The sequence below is a fragment of the Sarcophilus harrisii genome, chromosome 2 (assembly GCF_902635505.1).
Source record: "Sarcophilus harrisii chromosome 2, mSarHar1.11, whole genome shotgun sequence".
Classification (NCBI taxonomy): Eukaryota; Metazoa; Chordata; class Mammalia; order Dasyuromorphia; family Dasyuridae; genus Sarcophilus; species Sarcophilus harrisii.
The window spans coordinates 354,511,547-354,534,682 of record NC_045427.1 but is presented as its reverse complement, the minus strand read 5'-3'; the positions used below and the strand labels follow the sequence as shown (position 1 = coordinate 354,534,682).

Sequence of the window (23,136 nt, the reverse complement as noted above, 5' to 3'; positions counted from 1 at the left end):
AAGGTCTTATCTACTTCTAAAAAGTAAGATACTTCTGTTGAGGGGCTGTCTCTTTTTTTTAACATTTAATTTTTATTTTGTTTATTTTCTCAATTACATGTAAACAAAAATTTTTAACATTTGTTTTTTATAAATTTTGAGTTCTAAATTCTCACTTTTCTTCCATTCTTTCCTACTTCCTTGAGAAGGCAAACGATCTGATATAGATTCAACATATGAGGTCATGCAAAACAATTATCAAATAAGAATTTATTTTTCCAAATACATATAAAGATAGTTTTCAACATTTTTTTTAAAGACTTTGTGTTTCAAATTTTTCTGCCTCTCTCTATTACCTCTCCCCTCCCCAAGACAAGAAGCAATCTGATATAGATTGAATATGTTCAATCCTTTTAAATGTATTTCCATATTTGTCATTGTGTGCAAGAAAAATCAGACCAAAAGAGAAAAAACAAACAAAAAATGGTGAAAATACTATGCTTTGAGCTACATTTATTCTTTATAGTTCTCTCTCTGGATATGGATGGCATTTTCTATCCCAAGTCTATTAGAATTCATGCAAAACATTTTATATTAGCCATGTTGCAAAAGTAAACATGAACAAACCCCTTCCTCCCAAAAATAATAAAGTTAAAAAAATATGCTTCAGTCTGTCTTTAGACTCCATCAGTTTTTTCTCTGGAGATGGATGACATTTTTCATTATGAGTCCAAAATTGTCTTAGATCATTGTATTGCTGATAATAGCTAAGTCGTTAATAGCTGATCATCATACAATATTGCTATTACTGTGTACAAAGTTTTCCTGGTTCTGCTCATTTCATCCAACCCCAAGTAATGGGAAACTTGCTACTAACTGAGGCAGTCCATTCTACTTCTGGACAGACATAATTGTTGCATCATTTCATTTAAGTCTTTCTAGGTTTTCCTAGAAGCATCCTGTTTTATAGTATTCAATCACAATCATATACTATAACTTATTCAATTATTTCTCAGTTGATGGGCATCGAGGAGTTTATCTGTTTTTTTTTTTTTGTTTGTTTTTTGCCCATATCCTGTCTCCCATAACTTTTTTCCTTCTTTTTTTGAGTATCAGACTAAGTCTGAGTTTTAATGGTAGAAGGCAACTCAATTCAAACTCCTAGATCCAGTCTGTTCTCATGATTGTATCACTGTTCTTCTTCAGGAAAGAAGTTTGCTTTTCCCTTATTCCATTTCTCCTGTTCTTTCACAGTCAGAATAGGAGGATCTGGTTTGGTGGGGATCAGCAGAGGCTTGGGCCCCCTGGGTCCCATTAATTCATCTTGCTCCCTCCCCTCCCTCCCTCCCCCTGCACCTGCTGAGTCTGCATTGAGCTCCTGTTTCTCCTGCAGGTCTGCCTCTTCTTTCAAAACCAGCTCTACCGGGGGAACCGGGTAACAAAGGTGGATTCTCAACGGTTTGCAGCCTTCTGCTCACCCAACCTGCCTCCACTTGCCAATGTTGGTGCTGATATCACAGGTGAGAAAGTAGCATAGAGAAGAAAAGCTGTGGCCTCGCCTACAGTTCCCATGCCTAGGGACTGATGAGAAGCCACTTAGTCTCCCGTTCATCCTGTGCATTTTTGGACAAGGAAAGGAAGAGCTGGGTCTTTTCATAGGATTATAGAACTGGAAAGGATCTTAGCGGTCATGTAGTCCATTTCTCTCAGAAACAGGTCCAGAGACTGCAATTACTTGTCATAAGACACATAGGCTCTAAGTGGCAGCTCAATCAAAACCAGGTCTTCTAGCTTCATATTCAATATCTCTTCTCCTGCTCCATGCTGCCTATATAAATCAGCTTTCTCTCATAACCAGAAACAGGTTTGAAGGGAGCAGTCACTCCCTCTTTGAGAATATTCCTTGAGAAGACAGATGAAGAGGAGGAAATACTATTTATCACATCAGAGTCTGAATCCAGTTTTGGATGTGCAGTTTTCTTTTGTGTTTGGAGAATTCAGAGATTTGTTTGGAATGAATCAATGAGTTTCAGAATCTTAGATGAGGGAGGAAATTTGGGCAAAAATTCCTTTTATTCTGCCCCAATCAATGGTCATCCAACATTTGTAAAAGGGAACTTGCTACTAACTGAGATAGAGCATTCTACTTCTGGACAGACATGTTAGTTAAGAATTATTAGATGGATGGTTCCAAGTAATGAACCTTAGATTTGGCATTATGAGACCTGGGTTTGAATCTCAGCTCCAAGTTTTAGTAGCTGTGTGACCCTGTGCAGATCACTTTATTTGCATTTTAGTTTTCCCCTTTTAAAGTGAGAATTGTTCTACCTAGGAAACCATTTTTAATGTTAAAGACCTATAGAAATATGGGATATTATTGTTAAGAAATTTTACCTTATAATAAAATTGAAACCTAACTCTGCATATCCCCACTGGATCCCCCACTCTTTGCTATTGTTCTCCTTCTGCCCTCTGGATGGGAAGTAAATTTTTTTTTTTTAAATAAAGTTTGAGCAACCCTTGAGTCACCTAGTCTAATCTGGCAACTAGTCTAATCAGGACAACATAGGGCCCTGGGCCTACGGTCAGGAAGAACTGAGTTCAAATGTGACTTGAGAAATTTAGTAGCCATGTGATCCTGAGCAGGTCACTTCATTACTATTTGACTGTTTCCTTAACAATAAAATAGGGATAATAATAGCATCTGTCTCTTATGGTTTTTGTGAGGAGATGAGAGAATAAGATAATATATGTAAAGTGTACAGTTCCTGGTACATAATAAGTGCTTAATAAATGATTATTTCTTTCCTAATGAAGAAGGGAGAAAATCTCCTTCAAGCAGTTTTAGAGTTTCAGGTCCCTTCTTCACTTGGACTACCTATTCCTTAGGGATGAATTGCAAATTCAAAACAAAATCCCCAGTATCCGACACTCTCTCCTTGCCTCCATTCCCCTTCTTCCACTCCCAGCTGAGCTCTGATTGTCTCGTTTCCTTCATTTTTGAACAATCTAATGATCATCACTTATTTTTTTGTAATATACCTCATCAAATCCCTGAGTCACAGAAACAGAAGTGCTCTACGCAAGTTCCTTTCTCTGTGTGCCTTAGTTTACCCATCAGAGAAAAGAAGATTGCATTAGAACAGGGGTTCTTAGCCCTTAGTGTGTCTTGGATCCATGTGGCAGTCTGCTGAAGCGCATGGACCCTTCTCACTACAATGTTTTTGAATGCATGAGACAAAATGCATAGGATTACAAAAGAAATAAATTTTATGAAATACAATTACCTATCTATATTTTAAAAACAAGCTCCCAGTCCTCAGATTTAGAATTTCTAGACTAGCCTGTTTCCGAAGTTTTAGCATTAGAATTTTAGGGATCCTTTATTCTTGTTTTATAGGCAGAAAAACAGGCCTAGAGATGACTCACCTAATGGGCCAGGGGCAGAGCCAGGACTAGAAAGTCTAGATCTCCTGACTTAAAATTCCATGCTCTTTCTTTCTACATCAGATTCATTGCCTGAGTTGCTAGGACACAGATTTCTAGATCCTTGAGGTCTGGAACCAGATGTGTTTTTGTTTGTTTGTTTTGCTTTGATCCTCAAACTCAACCCCAGCTGTGGACATGGGAAGGTGGTGGTTTGTTCTGGTGCTTTTGTGGACAAGGAAGGTATTCTCCTTTATGGCTTGTCTGGATGGATTCTTCTCTGACCTGGTCTGAACAGTGCCCTCCCATGGTCCACTCATTTGGCTAGGGTTCTCTAGCCTCCCTGTCCCAGACCAGTTTGAGAGACCCCTTGGTTCTCTGATGATTTGTATGGCTTATATGAAAAACAAGACTTGGAGGTGACTTTGTTGCATGGACTGGGAGGTGAAGAAGGAAGGGAAGGGAGGAAGAATTTATTAATCACTTACAATATACTTAGCACTTTGTTAAGAGCTTTGCAGCGTCTCAGTTAACTAGTTCATCTTCTTTAGGGATGGTAGGTAGTGCCAAATCTAGTCTTGGGCATTTACCAGCTGTGTGACTCTGGGGAAGTCACTAAACCATGTTTATCTCAGTTTCCTTATCTGTAAAATGAACTAGGAGGGAAATGTCCAAACTGCTCTAATATCTTTGCCAAGAAAATTCCAAATGAAAATTTGAAATACAAGATTTTGCAAAGGTGAATGTTGAAAGCTATCTTTGCTACTATCTTTGCATATATTTTGAAAATAAAAAGCTATTTAAAAAAAAAAAAAAGGAAAACTCCAAATGGGGTCACAAAGATTGGTTCCTTGTCAGTCGATTCAGTCAATTTTCATTCTCTATCTGTGGCCTGACCAACTTAGCTCTGGCTAGACTATATGGGAGACCAAAGGAATCAAATGTCAAAGTTGGCAGAGATCTCAGTTAGCTGAGACTAACCCTGAGAGGCAATGTGGAAAGAGGGCTGGCTCCTGCAATAAGAAGACCTGAGTTGAGATCCTGATCCTGCTCTGTTTGCCTTGAACAAATTACCTAACTGCTCTGGGTTTCAGTTTCTTAATCTGTACAATGAAGAGGTTGAACTAGATAACATCTAAGATCCCTTCTAGGTCCAGGTCTAGATCTTTTGATTTTGCAACTGGGGAAACTGAGTCCCAGAAAGAAAAGGTACTTCCTTAGGCAGTTAGGTGGTGTAGTGGATAGAGGGCTGGTTCTAGAATCAAGAAGACATGAGTTCAGATTTGGTTTCAGATACTCAGTGTCACATCCTCTTGATTCTAGAACCACCCTTCTATAACCATCCTTCTATCTACTGTCACCTAATTGCCTTAAATATTTACTATCTTTATTGTTACTATTATTCCCAAAATCACAGCAAATTATTAGCCAGAGACACGAGCGGAATCGGGGTTCTAAACAGAACTAGGATAAAACATTTGTATTCCTCGGGAAGGTTTGAAAATTACACTTTCTCTACCCACCCAAACTCAGTGACAATACAAATTCAATTTTGCCTTTTAAAAGAGTAATTTTCCTGGGTTAATGAACTGTCTTTTTTGTTCTAAATCTTTTTCCTTTTTTAGGCTTAAATGGGAAAGATGATTTTCCATTGCTATGTGCAGAATGTTTATGTTTATAAAAAGTTACACCACCAAAGGCTCTACTCCCCCCCCCCCCCCGGCCAACCTTGTTCCCTAGACAGCTATTGACTTTCCCTTCTCCTCAGTTCCATCTATCCCAATGATTTGTTGAGCACTCTTTTCACTGCATCAAACATTCCTTGAACTTGAAGCGCTCCCAGTCTAGAGGGGGCTGGAGACAAAGGAGGAACAGACCTAGGTTCTGCCCTCAGGTAGCTGACATGTCTACCAAGTGAACTCTGAGCATCTGGAAATGTTATTTCAGGGTTCTTCTAGCTGTGACCTTCTAGGAACAATGAGAATAAACAGATGCATCTGAAATCCTTTCAAAATTCTAAAGCTCTATACAGTTAAGTGACACACAGTGAGGGTGACAGGAGATCACCAAAAGGATCATGGGATGAGGTAGAAGATGGGGTATGGAATTTGAACCCTGATCAATTTGTAGAAGGAGAAATTGAGGCTTGAGAAGTTCTAATGGCTTCCCCCTCCCTCATTGCCTCCAGGTTATAATATAGATTCCTTCACTTGGCCTCTCAAGTCCTTCCCAGTATAGCGCTAATCAATCAATTTTCCTTTCAGAAACTACTTCCACCCAAACCAGCCTGTTTTTCTTCTCTAAACAAGACATCCTATCTCTGGTTCCTGTAATTTTAATAGACCATTCCCCATGACTGGAATTCCCTCCTCACCTCTGTCTTTGGGTGTAATCCCAAGGTTCCCTGGAGACTCAGCTTAGTTGTGCCTTCTATGTAAAGTCCATCCCAATTTCCTCAGTTGCAAATACCCTTCCTCCCCCCCACCCCGAAATTACTTTGCATGCATTTTAAATTTGCTTTTCTGTGTACCCATTGTTTCCTTCCATAGAATGTATTCCCTGAGGGTGGGGATTATCTCATTTTTTATTTGTATCTCCAGTGCCTAGCACAATATCTGTACTTATTTAACAAATGAATCCAGGAGTCAAGAACCCTAGGAGTGAACCTTCCTAGATGTGCTTTCTTTGTCCTCCTTTAGGAATAGGCATCCAAAGACTCCTAGAGATGAGTCATTTCTGTGTCTGGTGAACTCTCAGCCTAGTGTAGTAGTAAGACCACTGGAATTGAATGAATGAATGAAGAGATGGGTAAGGTGATTTAGTGCCAGAATTGATAAGAATCAGGTTTTCTGACTCCCCATTATCAATTCAATGTAGGGAATGGGATTAGAATAATGGGTAAGGAATAGATAGATAGAGAGATAGAGAATATTGACTAGCATTTATATAGTATTTATCTCATTCAATCCTTTCAATAACCCCAGGAGATAGGAGACATTCTTATTTTATTGATGAAGTAAGCTGAGTGGTTTAGGATTATGTAGATAGTAAGTATCTTGAGTTAGGAATCAAACTTGAGTCCTCCTAACTGTAGACTATAGTAAGTGCTAAGGATACAATTAGAAATAAATAAGGTAGTCTTTGTCTTTAAGTCTTTTACATTCTAATGGGGGAAGACATACATAAAGAGAAGTCAGAAATGGGAGCATGTGACAGGATAGAAGATTAGATTTGGGAATGATAAGACCAAAGCTGACCTATTAGAGTTGAGGGACCCTGGGTAGAATCCAAGTCACCAGTGGGGGTACTGTGTCACCAAGTAGTTGTAGTTTGGCATGGAATAATCCAGGAAAATCATAATAATCACAGTAATATTAAGAATTGTGACAGTTCTTCAGGGGATCCATGGTCCTGATCAGTGGTGTGGTGGATACTTTTTCATTCTTTGATGCAGATCTCTGTGTAGATCCACCCAAGACTGACTGATTTGTATGCTGTGTTCTCTCTTGTGGATATTTTTCCTAAGCCTTCCCCCCACCTCCCAGAGATCTGCTCAGTGCATTGCATATTTTTCTCTAGTGCTCTGAATGTTTCCTGGAGGACAGAGCAGCTCTCAGGTTAGCCCTCTGTCACCACTCAGAGCTGTTAGATCATCAGCACCCCTCTGGTTCTTTTACACATGTTTCCTTATACCAGGAAGATAGTAGCAACTCGCATTTCTTTTGCAAGATTTACAAAGACCTTTCCCCCACAACGCTCAGGTGCTCATTCCTGTATTATCAGTGAATATCTTAGTGGACTTTAGATACCATTTATTCCAAAAGTTGCTAATTTTACAGAGGTGAAAACTAGTAAGTGATATACAAGAGACTTGAACCTAGGACATTTAAGTCTTAACATTCTGTAAAATTGTTGTCAAGAACAATCTACAGATGGATAAGAAAGCTATGTCAAATTATCCACTTTATCTTCAAGAGGGAGAAAATGAAGGCCCTGTTTTAGAAGAGAAGAAATTTGCCAAAGGTCACACAGGCAATATGTAGCACAGTTTATAGGAAATAAAGTTGGAAGGAAATTTAGAGTCCATCTAGTCCGATCTCTTCCTTTTACAGAAGAGAGAAATAACCTTACCGGTCTTCCTTTTAGGGGGAATGGTGGATGAGCTAAAAAATAGCTTGGAGAACATTGGATGGATAGTGTCCTCTTTATGTCTCTGCCTGCCCTTGTCCCATGAAAACTCAAGAAAGCCAAAATGAGAAGAAGGCCCTTCCCAGCCTCAGTTACCCTGCGGAGAGATGAGTCACATTCTTATCTCGTGGATAGGGTGGCAATTCCTGGTGGCTCCAGTGCCCACTGGCAGAGTGCGGGGGAGTTTGCTGTGTGAATCATAAGCCCTGTGCTAGCTTCCACCTGTCCAAGTCCCAACAGGCTGCAGCAATCAGGTAGTGCCGAGACATCAATGAATAATTGGGTGAATGAGTTATTGCAAGGGAGGCAATATGGTGTGGTAGAAAGAGCACGGAGTTAGGAGTTGGTGAGACCTGAGTTCTAGACCCTGACTTTGTCACTGACTCGCTCTATGACATTAGGAAAATTACTTCCCATTTATTTATTATTTTTAATAGCTTTTTATTTACAAGTTATATGTATGGATTTTTACAGCATTGACAATTGCCAAACCTTTTGTTCCAATTTTTCCCCTCCTTCCCCCCACCCCCTCCACTAGATGGCAGGATGAACAGTAGATTTTAAATATATTAAAGTGTAAATTATTACTTCCCATTTATGAGCTCAGTTTCTCCCCTTTATAAAACAAGGGATGAGGGCTTGGACTTTAACAGTAGTATCAAAGTTAAATACAAATGGGGGGCCACTATCCCATAATAAAAATCCCTGTAGATCATATGTTGACTTGATTTTAAAATGCACTGTTGGGATGCAGTGGATAGAGCATCAACCTTGAAGTCAGGATCACCTGAGTTTGTCTGGCCTCAGACACTTAACTGTGTGATCTTGGACAAGTCACTTAAGCCCAATTGCCTCAGGGAAAAAATGCATTGTTACCTGCTTTGTTGCATTTTTCTTTATTTTGCTAAATGTTTCCCATTTCTATTTTAATCTGGTTTGGGCTACACTCAGGAATGTTTCAAGACCCATATTTTGACACCCCTCTCATGTTCTTGAATTCTAGAGTCTTGGAAGAAAGATTATAATATTGATTCATTGCACACCCTGACAGCCCCTTTCAAGCTGGAAAGACTTTGAGTGTAGGCCCAGTGGCATACTATATTTCATCCATCCAGATACAAGCCTTCCTCAGATTAAGTGCCACGAGTCTCATTAGTAGAGGAGTTTTTTTTTTTTTTTTTTAAATGATTTTGTTGTTGTTGTTGGGTTGTTTCAGTTTCATCCAAACCTCATCTGGGGTTTTCTTGGCAAAGATACTGTAGTGGTTTGCTATTTTGTTTTTCAGCTCGTTTTACAGATGAGGAAACTGAGACAAGTAGGGTTAAGTGACTTGTCCAAGGTTTCATATCTAATAAGTGCCTAAGACTGGAATTATACTCAGGAAAAGGAGTCTTACTGCTTCCAATCCCAGCACTCTCTCCATTGTACCACCTAGTTGCCCATTTTTGGTAATAACAACTAATAAAAAAATCTTTATAAATCAATAGGAGGTCCTCCATTTTAGCAATGAGGAAACTGAGCCTAGGGAATTTTGCTCAAGGCAAAGGATAGTATCAGAGGCAGAATTTGAACTTGGCATTGACTCAAGAGCCAGTGTTTTTCCCACTACATGATAATTATCATCTATTGAGATATGGAAGGATAAATCATAGATCTTTAGAAGTAGAAGAACAGTGGAAATAGAATTGTGTTTGGGGTCAGAGGACCTGGCTTGGAATTCCTGCTCACTACTTCAGTGAAGATCCTTTCCTATCTGGCTCTACATCTGTGATTTCCTTCTGTACCAAGCACGATACCTTGCTAGTACTGGCCACCGGGGAAATATTTGTATATTAATTGACTGTGACTAGCTCAAGGTCATAAAACTAACCAATCACGGAAACCCCATCACCTGACTGCACGTGACACCTTAAGAAAACCCAGATGTCTCTTGTTGCTTAGATGACACAGCTGCTGGGGATTTCCCTCACTGAGCAGATAGCCTAAAGGAAACTAGCAACTTTCTGTGTCACTGTATTTTTTTGGCTCTTCTGATGTTTGATTCCATTGAGAAAGGAACTCCAGTGTGATGACTTCTTCCATCAAAGCAGATTGTTCACTTATCTGTAACTTAAGAGAGTAAGAGATTTGCTTAAGGAACTGAGGGGTTTCCAGGATTACGTGGTACATGCTAGAGCCAACATTTGAACCCAGGTTTTCTTGACTCCCAGGCTGGCTGTCTACATATACTGTCTCTTTACATTATAACATAAAACAGAAGGAAAAAGAATGGAAAACTCAGAGACAAAAGAGAACAGAGGAGGCACAATGTCCCAGAATACTTACTGAGGTGGTCCTTAGGGCCACTTAACTTTCTTGGTTCTTCCACTCATGCTGATGTACTAAAAGAGTGCAAAGAGTGATGACTACTGCTGATGGGTTCATGGAGAACCAACTTGATTGCTTCAGGTTGCTGAGAGATTGATTGGATAGGAGAAGAGAGCATTGTCCTCCCAATGATAACCTTTGTACTTTCCTGGTTTTTCTCTCTCTAAGAATGGTATCACCCATCAGTTGGGGAATGGCTGAATAAATTATGGTTATATGCATGTAATGGAATATTTTTGTTCTGTAAAGGATGATGAGTAGACTGATTTCAGATAAGCCTGGAAAGACTTAACATGAACTGATATGAAGTGAAATGAGCAGAACCAAAAGTATATTGTACACAGTGACCACATGATTATGTATGTAATGATCAGCTGTGATGGACTTGACTCTTTTCAACAATGAGGTGATTCAAGGCAATTCCAAGAGACTTGCTTTTTAAAAATTTTTATTTTTTAGAATTAAGACTTATAAGTATTGTTCTTAGAACTGAAAAATCCCATAAAGTCAACTTTGTTTTTAAAAAAAAGCTTTTTATTTTCAAAATGTATGCATAGTTTTCAACATTCACCCTTGCAAAACCTTATGTTCCAAATTTTTTTTCCTCCTTCCCCTAGATGGCAAGTGATGAAGATAGATCATGCTGCACAAGAAAAATCAGATCAAAAAGGGAAAAAATGAGAAAGAAAACAAAATGCAATTAAACTACAAAAAGTGAAAATAATATGCTGTGATCCACACTCCAACTGTATAGTTCTTGAACGCATAACATTCATTAGCCCATAGAAACTAAAAATAGATAAGATTGACAGAAAAGGACGTATGTGAATGTTCTGGGATACAATCTATAAAAATTGAATAGTACCTTTTAGAATTTTGAGAAGTCTCTTAGGGTTTTATCTGTACTATTCATTTTTTTCTTCAAAAAAAAAAAAAGATACTGTTAATTCTGTCTCAGAGACATCTTTTTTCTCAGCTTCTTAAATCTGATTCCAACTCTTCATAATTCTAATAGACAAATGATGGAAAGTGCCATCTGCATCCAGAGAGAGAATTATGGAGACTAAATGTGGATCAAAGCATGGTATTTTCACCTTTTGTTGTTGTTTGTTTGTTTGCTGGGCATTTTTTCTTTCTCATTTTTTTCTCCTTTTGATCTGATTTTTCTTGCACAGCATGATAAATATGGAAGATATGTTTAGAAGAAATGCAGCGTCTAACCTTGATCAGATTACTTGCTGAATTGGGGAAGAAAGGGGGAGGATAGAAAGAGAGAAAAATTTGGAACACAAGGTTTTGCAAAGGTGAATGTTAAAAACTATCTTTGCATGTATTTGGAAAAATAAAATTCTATTAAGAATTTAAATTAAAAGAAAAAGAATGGCATCAGAGGAATCATGGCATTGTATGGTATGGTCACTGAGGTGTGTTTCTGTGTAAAGGCAGCCTAGGGTAATAGAAAGACAATTTGGAATTGAAAATCTGAAGACCTGTTATCTCATTGCATTTGCTACGTTTAAAACACCATGCTAGCTGAGGAGAGAGATGAGAAGTTTAGCTGAGATGTATTTGGATAAGACAGAATCCTATTCATGGAATGTACAGTCTTTATTGAGGGATAAGACACTGATAAAGGAAGCTACAATACACAGTCTATATTGGTTCGCTTGTTGTCTTGGGGAGAAGAGAGGGAAGGGAGGAAGAGAGAAAAATTTGAAACTTAAAATCTTTTATAAGAATGAATGTTGAGGGGCAGCTAGGTGGCGCAGTGGATAGAGCACTAGCCCTGAAGTCGGGAGGATCTCAGTTCAAATCTGGTCTCACAACTCTAAGATACCACTACACACCTGTCAGATTGGCTAAGATGACAGGAAAAATTAATGATGATTGTTGGAGGGGATGCGGGAAAACTGGGACATTGATGCATTGTTGGTGGAGTTGTGAAAGAATCCAACCATTTTGGAGAGTAGTTTGGAACTATGCCCAAAAAGTGTGCATGCCCTTTGATCCAGCAGTGTTACTACTGGGCTTATATCCCAAAGAGATTATAAAGAAGGGAAAGGGACCTGTATGTGCACGAATGTTTGTGGCAGCCCTTTTTGTAATGGCTAGAAACTGGAAACTGAATGGATGTCCATCAGTTGGAGAATGGCTGAATAAATTGTGGTATATGAATATTATGGAATATTACTGTTCTGTAAGAAATGACCAACAGGATGATTTCAGAAAGGCCTGGAGAGACTTACACGAACTGATGCTGAGTGAAATGAGCAGGACCAGGAGATCATTATATACTTCAACAACAATACTATATGATGACCAGTTCTGATGGACCAGGCCATCCTCAGCAACGAGATCAACCAAATCATTTCTAATGGAGCAGTAATGAACTGAACCAGCTATGCCCAGAAAAAGAACTCTGGGAGATGACTAAAATCTATTACATTGAATTCCCAATCCCTATATTTATGCCCACCTGCATTTTTGATTTCCTTCACAAGCTAATTGTACAATATTTCAGAGTCTGATTCTTTTTGTACAGCAAAATAACGTTTTGGTCATGTATACTTATTGTGTATCTAATTTATATTTTAATATATTTAACATCTACTGGTCATCCTGCCATCTAGGGGAGGGGGTGGGGGCTAAGAAGTAAAAAATTGGAACAAGAGGTTTGGCAATTGTTAATGCTGTAAAGTTACCCATGCATATATCCTGTAAATAAAAGGCTATTAAATAAAAAAAACAAAACAAAACAAAAAAAACCAAATCTGGTCTCAGACACTTAACACTTCCTAGCTGTGTGACCCTGGGCAAGTCACTTAACCCCAATTGCTTCAGCCCCCCAAAAGAGAAGAATGTTGAAAACAATATTTATATGTAATTGAGGAAAATGAAATACTATTAAGAGAAAAAACAAAGAATAAGAAAATCAGAAAACCTGGATTTGAATCTTACTTTGAATCTACTTTAGTGGAGGGAATTTCCTCACTGGAAGTTTCCTTATGTCATTGAAATCTGAAGTCTGGGCAGAAAAAAAGAATGTCATATTTTGGCATAGACTGAAAACTTGCTTTAAAGTTTCAGAAGTAATTAGATGGGGCAGTGGATAGAGAGCTGAGCCAGGAAGAACTGATTTCAGATCTAGGCTAGACTGTGTGACTCTAGGAAAATCATTAACCTTTTTTTAAAAATCTTAATCCACTGGAGAAGGAAATGGCAAACCCCTCCAGAATCTTTTCTAAGAAAACCTCCCAGAGAGTATTGGTGTGCTGTGGTCCACTAGAACATGAAGATTAGTCTTGGTAGATAGTGGATGTTGGATGAGTCAGTTTCTGTCCCTGGACCTCATTTTTTCACCTTAAAATGAGGAGGTAGCATTAATTAGTTGAAATCTTTTCCAGTTCTATTGTTCTGTAATGGTTTTCTCCACTGTCCTTGGAAGGGTTACTTTGGTCAGCGAGAGCATGTACATATGTGTATATATGCATAATGGGTGATGACCAGAGTGTATATACTCTGGAATTCTATTCTCTATGGCCCTTCCTGCCACTTAGGGATGATCATCAACTTTCCCTGATACTTTGATGTTGCCTGGGATTATTAGTACCGTGTTGCAAGAATAATGGAGTGGATAGTTAGCTTCAGAACTGAGATCTCTTGGGTTCGAATCTTGCTGTTGGCACATATTTGTTATGTGAACTTGTCTGGGCAATTTGTTAAATTTATCAATAATAGCTAGAATTTGTGTAGTATTTTAAGATTTTTAAAAAAGTGCTTTATAGGGGGCAGCTAGGTGGTGCAGTGGATAGAGCACTAGCCCCAAAGTCAGGAGGACCTGAGTTCAAATGTGATCTCATATACTTAACACTTCCTAGCTGTGTGACGCTGGACAAGTCACTTAAACCCAATTGCTTCGGGTGGGGGAAAAGTACTTTATATATGTTATTTGGTTTTCACAGTAACCCTGGTTGGGTGGGGGGAGATTCTATTATTATTCCCATTTTACAGATAAGGAAACAGAAAGACCATATGATTTTCTCAGGATCAAAACAGCTAATAAGTGTCTGAGGCAGAATTTGAACTCATATCTTCCTATCCCAATAAAGCATTCTGTTCTCTGTATGACTGTCCAAGGAAGATTTCAGTGCCCTAGGTCAGTGATGTCAAATTCAAGTAGAGATGGGAGTCATTAAGCAGTGTATATAAGGTCCCTGGAGGTTGCATATTGATTTAGATAAGCACATGTTAATATTATGTATATTTTATTGTATTTTTTATTTAGTTTGTTAAAATGTTTCCCAATTCCATTTTAATCTAGCTGGGGTTCTTGGGAGTATTGTGGCGGTCAGGTTGACTAGCCAGAGAGGAATCAGGAAAATTCACAGAACTGCTAAGTATCTGAGATGAGATTTTAAGGAAGCTGGAGATTCTGAGAAATAGAACAGGAGGGGACATGCTGGACTTGGGGGATGGTCAATGCAAAGCCACAGAGATAGGAGCTGGAATGTCATGTGTGAGGAGTGGCAAGGCAGTTTGGTCAGTAGAGTAGGAAATAATGAGGCTGCAAAGGAGGATTGGAGCCAAATTGTGAGGGGCTTTGCATGTCAAACAGAAGAGTATGTATTTGATACTTGAGATAATGGGGAGTCATTGAGGTTTCATTAGCACAGGAATAAATGGTCAGACCTGTGCTTTAAAAAAAAAGTCATCTTAGCAGCTGAATGGAGGAGGGAGTGACTTAAGGCTGGAGCTCAATTTAGCCAGTGCTAAATTAGTCCAAAGGAGAGGCAATATGGGTTTTAATAAGAACAGTGAGTGGAGAAAAGAGAGGGTGAAGGGTAAGGATAACACTGAGGTTTTAACTTGGATGATTGAAAAGATGATGATTACCCCCACCTATACCTCCAGCTCCTACCTCCACTCTCAGGAATAGGGAAATTCCAAAGAAGGAGGAACTTTTGGGAAAAGAGCAACTCTTGTTAATATCCTAGTGGCTTATCCATTTTGACTTCTCTGAAGTGAATTTTAAAATCTCTTCCACTTCTACCGTAGTTCTCAGACTGGCCTGGTTTTTCCCTTGGCCCAGTTGGTGTGAACTCAAAAAGAAGCAGTCTCATTTCATCATTCGAACAAAGAAGTTGGGGTCCTGGAGGTGCTGGGGTCATCCAGCCCCACCCATGCAGAGAAGGGTAATTATATTAGGGCAGCAGCTCTCTCATCTAAATGTTCCATCTTCCCCAGAACCCATTCTTAAATACAAAAATCTTTCTAGAGCATCCCTGGTAAGTGGTCATATACCCTTCACTTGAGATGCCCCAGTAAATGAGGACCTCATTACCTCCCATATGATAGAAGCAACTGGTGGCTCAGTGGACAGTGCTCCGGCCCCACTGGTGCAGTGGTTGGCCATCAGAGGCCCTATAAAAATACCTATTCTCCTCCCCAAGCAGTTCATTCTACTTTCGGGCAGCTGTAATTTATAATGAAAGCTGTCTTTGCCTTGAGTTGAAAGCTTCCTCTCAATCGTGTTTCCTTCTTGTTTCTAATTCTTTCATACTTGAAGAAAACAACCTACTCCTTGTCATGCTAAACAGCCTTAGTTCCTTTCGATGGATTGTTTTGAGTCCCTTCATTATCCTGGTGCTGCTCAGTGTTTCTGCCTCCCCAGCATTAAACAGTGAAAAGAATTTTGTCTTTGGAGACCTGGCTTCCTATATCACTTTGAGGAAATCCCTTCCTCTCTTCATCTTGATTTCTTCAACTATGAAATGTAAGGATTAAATGATAAGATCCCTAACATCCCTTCCAGCTCCAAATCTTTGATCTTCTGATGCTAGGGACAGTTAAGTCATAATGGATAGAGTATTGGGTCTGGAATCAAGGAGAGTTGAATTCAAACCCAGCCTCAGATGCTTACTAGTTCTGGGCAAATCAGTTAACCTCTGACTGCCTCAATTATCTAAACTATAAAATGGGGTTAATAATAGCATCTGTCTCCTAGGTTATTGTGAGGATCAAATGAGATAAATAATTGAAAAGTGCCTGGCACATAGTAGATGCTTAATAAATGTTTGCTTCCTTCCCTCTTCCAAATATGACCTCTAGAATTGAGCATATTATTTGTAGTCTGATGTACACAAGAAAATCATCTCTTCTGGGGGCAGCTAGGTGGCACAGTGGATAGAGCCCCAGCCCTGAAGTCAGGAGGACCTGAGTTCAAATCTGATCTCAGACACTTAACACTTCCTAGCTGTGTGACCTTGGACAAGTCACCCAATTGGCTCAGCAACAAAAATAAAATAAAGATGAAATCTTCACTTTCTTGGCCTAAAAATTTCACTTCTATTGATGGGTCTTAAATTGTCTTAATTTTGGGATTAAATTATTGATTCATTGTCTTCTAAAAGACCTGTATCCTTTTCACTTAAATATACTTGTAGTTGTGACATTGGGTTTAGGTTAGAATAGAGATTTCTGATCTCCTTACTAATTCTGATTATCTGTTTCTGATGATAATGCTGAATCAATAGATAGGGGTCTGATTATTAGAAGGCTTTGAAAGATATTTTTAATGTGTCATTTCTTTTTCTATTATGCTAGAGAAACAGAAGCAAGAAGGAAGAGCAACCTAACAGAATGGGGCAGGAGTGATGGTGTGAGAAAAATTATGACTGTTCAAAGTTCATCATAAAGTAGGCACTTAATAAAATGGAATCAAATCTTTAAATTTTTGAACATATTTCCCATCACTGAAAGTCCGGAAGCAAAGAGATTTTATTCAGAGGACTCTTGCAGGGGGAGGAAGCATAGACTAGAGATATCTGAGGGATCTTTTAAGATTTTTCTGATTCTCTGAGATAGATGTAATCAGCAGAGGGAGGCCTTGGGTGCTTCCTGAGTCTAACATTCCTCTTGCCTTTCACTGGGGATTGAAGGACTTTGCATGAGATGTTCTGATTGAGTCACTGTTTATCTATCAGTCTATTTAATTAAAAGCCAGGGGCTGGTTTGTAGGCAAGAATTAAAGTCTCTGTGTAAATATTTTCCCCTTGGAGCCATAACTCTTGGAAAACTGGAAGGCAATAGCACATCGACCCTCATTTGCTGCCTTATCTGGTTTCCCAGCTGAGACAGAATTCTCCTGTTCGAATGATCTTGGCCCCTCCATTGTATGGGGTCTGATTGATGGCAGGACAGTGGGGGCTGTGAGGAGCACCATTAATATTCACAGACACTGTACCCAGATCTTCCTGCCTATCACCCAAATCAGTCACCCCTACTTCCCATGACCTTGAAGTTGCAATAAATTCACAGCCTTAGTTTATTAAACTTATAAACTAAGGTTTATTAAAAATACAAATAAAAGGAGCATGGAACTACCTTCCATAATGTTGTGCTAAGAGGTAACTATAGGAAAATGGGATTAGGAATCCAAAGATTAGTGCTGGGATCTCTTAGTAAACTGCTTGTGACATTGAGCAAGTCAGTTCACCTCTCTATGCCTCAGTTTTCCTATCTGTATAATGAGAGGATTGGCTTACATACTAAAGTCTCTTCTAGCTTTGACATTCTATGTTCTGTGTAATAAGGTTATGATATTCTATATTCTATGGTTTTTGAGGGCTTTCTCCCTTTACTAATTTTTTTTTTTTTGGTTTGTTTTTTGCTGAGGCAATTGGGGTTAAGTGATTTGCTCAGGGTCCCACAGCTAGGAAGTGTTAAGTGTTTGAGACCAGATTTGAACTCAGGTCCTCCTGACTTCAGGGCTAGTGTTCTACCCACTTCACCACTTAGCTGTCCCTTTTTGTTTTGAGGTTGTGATTGAAGGTCCCTGCCGCCTTGTAGCATTCATTGGTGGGTTTCCTTAAATTGAGGCCACCTGGAGAGTGGCATTTATTGTACATGGTCAGAAAGGGAGGGATCTAGGTCACATTCCATCCCTTGAGGGCAGGTATTGGGCTTGTCAAAAGTCTCTTCTCAGTCATTAATAACTAACTTAATAATAAGATTCATAACAACATAATAAATCACTAATAACAAAATTTTATATTATTTTAACAGTTACAAAGTACTTTTCTACCAATAACCCTGTGAAGTAGTTAGTTCAAGTGTTGTTATTGGACAGTTAGGGGCTTGGCATTTAAGAACTGAATTTGGAGTCAAAAAGATCCAAGTTTTAGTTCTGACCCTGACACTTTGGTTGTGTCGCCCTAGACAAATTTCTTTTTTAAACTTGATTTATTTATTTGTCTGTTTGTTTTCCTAGACAACTTTCTTAATCCTTTTACGCCTTCATCTGTAAAATGGGAATGATGATGATACTAGTCCCCACATCCCAGGCTTAAAGCGAGGATCAAATGCAATGATGTTTGAAAAGCACTTTGAAACACTTAAAGTTCTATGTAAATGTTAGCTATTATTATGGTCTTCATTTTACAGAGGGAGATCCTGGTACAGAAGAGAGAAGTGGTTTGGACATAGTCATATAACTAGAAAATGCTGGAACCAAGATCTGAACCCAGGGTTTCTGGTTCTGAGTTTAGTATTCTTATGCCTAAAAGGCTGCTTTGGGTTTTACGTAGAATACAGGACTTTGTAAGGCTTATTCCTTCCCTTCAAGGAGCTCACTGGAAAATTCAGTACCTTTTGGGGGAGAAAGGACTTTGGAGTCATTCGGTGAAACCTGAGGAGTGGTTGTTCTGCTTCTACTTTGACCTGTTTTTCTCACAAGTTTTCTTTGAATATTAATTTCATTTTTTTTTTTTTTTTTAGTATATGCGGAGTTTAGGTATTTTCTTCAGCTTGGAAGGGTGACTGGAAGGTCAAACAAATCCTAACATATCAAGTTTCATTTGTTGTCTTTGTTTTTGTTCAGTAATGTCCAACTTTTTGTGACCTCATTTGGGGTTTTCTTGACGAAGTTACTGGAATGACTTATCATTTCCTCGTCTAGCTCATTTTACAGATGAGGAAATTGAGGCAAAGTTAAGTAACTTGACCAGAGTCACACAACTGATAAGTGTCTGAGGCTGGATTTGAACTTGGGAAGATGACCCCTGGACTGGGACTTTATCTACTGCACTACTTTTTTTTTTTTTTTTTTAAATTTTTATTTAATAGCCTTTTATTTACAGGTTATATGTATGGGAAACTTTACAGCATTAACAATTGCCAAACCTCTTGTTCCAATTTTTCACCTCTTACTCCCCACCCCTCCCCCAGATGGCAGTATGTCCAGTAGATGTTAAGTACATTAAAATATAAATTAGATACACAATAAGTATACATGACCTAAACGTTATTTTGCTGTACAAAAAGAATCAGACTCTGAAATATTGTACAATTAGCTTGTGAAGGAAATCAAAAATGCAGGTGGGCATAAATATAGGGATTGGGAATTCAATAATGGTTTTTAGTCATCTCCCAGAGTTCTTTTTCTGGGTATAGCTAGTTCAGTTCATTACTGCTCCATTAGAAATGATTTGGTTGATCTCGTTGCTGAGGATGGCCAGGTCCATCAGAACTGGTCATCATATAGTATTGTTGTTGAAGTATATAATGATCTCCTGGTCCTGCTCATTTCACTCAGCATCAGTTCGTGTAAGTCTCTCCAGGCCTTTCTGAGATCATCCTGTTGGTCATTTCTTACAGAACAGTAATATTCCATAATTTTCATATACCACAATTTATTCAACCATTCTCCAACTGATGGACATCCATTCAGTTTCCAGTTTCTAGCCATTACAAAAAGGGCTGTCACAAACATTCGTGCACATACAGGGCCCTTTCCCTTCTTTATAATCTCTTTGGGATATAATCCCAGTAGTAACACTGCTGGATCAAAGGGTATGCACAGTTTGATAACTTTTTGAGCATATTTCCAAACTACTCTCCAGAATGGTTGGATTCGTTCACAACTCCACCAACAATGCATCAATGTCCCTCTACTGCACTATTTTGCTGCTCTTGTCTTACCTTCCTTTAAACAAAAGTATTCAGAACACAAAACATCAGATATGAATGAAAACTTAGATTGTATAATTTAAAATGCCAGAGAGAGAACTGCCTAACAGTTACTTAGTCTAATCTTTTCATTTTACAAATGAGGGGCAGGGTGTTGGGACCTATCTCTATAAGGCAGAGACTGTGGAAGGGGCAGATAGAAGGAAGAGGACGAGATCAGATAATGTTAAAATAAGATAAAAATGTAACTTCGGACCCTTTTACATACTCCCTGCTCTTTTCAAAATCCTGCTCTTCTATGATTTCTCTGGCCCTTCACAACTGTTCTCTCTGTTCACTGTAATCTGATGTCACTGGATAAGTGTGTCAGGAGAAGGCGAAGTTGAAGGGAGGCCGAAGACCTGGTGTGATTGTCCTATCTTGACAGTCAGTCAAACAAACGTAGTCCAAAAGAGATGTACTTTGTTGAACATCGGTGAAGTGTTTTTGTTTGGCCTTGCTGTGCTATGCTGGGGGTGGGGTGGGGTGGGGTGGGCTGGGGGACCAGGCTGGGAGTTTGGGGACCGTGAGGAACTCATCTTACCCTGGGGGAGGAGATAGGACATGTACACAGATTTTACAGAAGTCACACAGTCAAGAAGATGGGGTCTGAGTGCTGCAGGAACTCAAGGTAAGGAGAAATGGTCATGGATAAGGGCAGTGGAAAAGATTTGAATGAGGTGGAATGGATGCAGAACCTGGAAGAATATTAAGCATTTGAATGTGGGGAGCAGCAATGGGAATAAAGGAGAATAGCAAACCTTAACAGCCGCGTCCCCCCAAACACAGGGCAAACCGGGATTCAGTGATAGCTTCTCCTAAGTCTTCAGTAGCCTTGTTTCTGTGTCCTACAGTCAACCATGACATCATATTGAAGGCCAGTATGAACAAACAACTCGTGGTACACAGCAACATGGAGAGAAATGTTGGCGTCCTTCGGCTCTATCCTGGAATTACTTCCGCCATGGTAGGCACAGGGACTGGGGCTTGGGATGCTGCCTGAATTTCTGAGATGATCAGGTCAAACCTCATTAGAATGAATGTTACCATTGGTTCCTTTAATCAACAACAATAATCATAGGTTATAGAGAAAGTCGGGTTTAGTGTATTGAGAGTTCAAATCTTATCCCAGCTAATCTCACATTGACTGTGTGATCCCGTTTGGATTTTCTTGACAAAGATACTGGAATGATTTGCCATTTCCTTCTCCAGCTCATTTTATTGATGAGGAAACTAAGGAAAACATAGTTAAGTGGCTTGCCCAGGATCACATAACTAATGAATGTCTGAGGTCAGATTTGAATTCCTGTCCTCCAGACTCAAGGGCTGGCACTCTATACACTGTGTCACTTAGCTGCCCCAACTCTAAGGTGATCTTTAACTCTTTTCTCTACTTCATTTTTCCCATCAGTCTCCAAGACCCTCCTGAGTTATATCTCTTTAGTTTCTCTCAAATCCACACTCTTCTCTCTATTTCCACTGCCATCACCCTAACCAGAGCTCATTACTAGTTTAACTAGACTATTGCAATGATTTTCTTAAATGTTTTTCCATCTTCATTTCCCCTCTTTTGATCCTGTTGTCAAAATAATCTTTCTTCTTTTTCCTTTTCCCTTTTCCTCTCCCACTTTTTAATGAGGTGAGAGAAGATTCTCTATAAAACAAATGTCAATTATTTCCTCTTTGAGCCAACTCTGATGAGGTAAGATTTGCACAATGTTCCTCCCCCTCTCTAAGTTCCCTCAGATATGATAGGTTTCCTTTGCCTCATCGTGGGATGTGGTTTCCTTTGCCTCATCGTGGGATGTAGTTTCCTTCTTTTTATCTCCCCTTTCCCCTTTTTCTGACACTATCCCCTTTCCATTTCTACTTACCTTTTTTTTTTTAATGTTATATCAGTAAAATCAAATTACATATGTGATCTTTATGTATATCCATGACAGAAATACAGTTCCCAAGAGTTCCTTTTACCTTTTTCTGCTTCTCTTGAGTCTTGTTGTTGGAGATCGAATTTTTTGTTTAGATCTGTTTTTTTTTCTTAGAAACAGATGGAATTCCTCTTGTTTCATTAAATGTCCACTTTCTTTCATGGAAGAAAATGCTCAGCTTATCTGGGTAGTTGGGTTGTATTCCAAGTTCTTTTGCCTTTCAGAATATCAGATTCCAAGCCCTTTGATCCTTTAATGTGGAGGCAGTCTGATCTTGAGTAACCCTTACTATTGCACCTTGGTATTTAAATTGTTTTTTCCTGGTTACTTGTAATATTTTTTCCTTAGTCTGATAGTTCTGAAATTTGGCCACACAAAATAATCTTTCTTACACATAAACCTGGTCTTATCACTCCTGCTCAAATCTCCAATGGTTCCCTATTACCTACTCAATAAAATTTATACTCCTTTGTCCAGCATTTGACACTCTACATTCTGGCATCAACTTCCCTTTCCAATCTTGTCTCGTTATATCCTTCTATATACCTTTATGTTCCAGCCAAACTGTACTATTTTCTCCCAGGTAGGCACTGTATTCTCCTGCTCCTATACCTTTGCTCATGTTTTTCTCTATGCTTGAATGTTCTCAGTCCATCTTTACCCACTGAATTATAACACTTTCTCTACAGACCAACTCAAACATTGCCTCTTTCAGGAAATCTTCCCTGAATCCCCTGTTTGGTAATTTATATCCTCAGTTTTCACAAGCAATTTTATAATTCTCTCTTGCATTTACTACAGGATATTGTATGTTATAATAATTTGTGGTTGTATCTTATCGTTATGCTAGACTATAAGTATCCTGAGGGCATGGACCATGTATTTTTAAAAGTTTATCAAAGGAATGAAAAAGGATTGATTAAGCGCTGTGTGCCAAATGCTGGAGATACAAATAGGAAAAGTGAGACACTCTCTATTTGCTAGGTATTCACACATTAATTGGGAGAGTCAGTGCGTTTTTTAAAAAAAGTTCAGTTGAAGGGCAGATGCATGTGGGCCATATGCTAATACCTGGAGGACTTTGGCAAGAAGTAGAAAGTCAAATAGCAAATAGAAAGACCTTATGATACTCCATCTCAAATAAAACACTAGACTTGTGGACTCACATCTCCTTTAGGCTGTCAAGAAGCCTGGGTGAAAGAGGATAGTGGTGGGAGAGCAATCTTGCACCTAGCTATCGGAA

General features: G+C 38.9%; 1 protein-coding gene across 2 annotated transcripts in view; it reads left to right on the top strand.

Moving 5' to 3' along the window:
• ASPG (asparaginase) overlaps nt 1-23,136 on the top strand; it is a 124,266-nt gene that overhangs the window by 31,863 nt on the left and 69,267 nt on the right. For both annotated transcript variants that reach the window (XM_023504072.2, XM_023504076.2), the window contains exons 6-7: nt 1,373-1,499; nt 20,820-20,932. In XM_023504072.2, the coding sequence (XP_023359840.1) occupies nt 1,373-1,499; nt 20,820-20,932 (240 nt within the window). The remainder of the gene's footprint in view (nt 1-1,372; nt 1,500-20,819; nt 20,933-23,136) is intronic.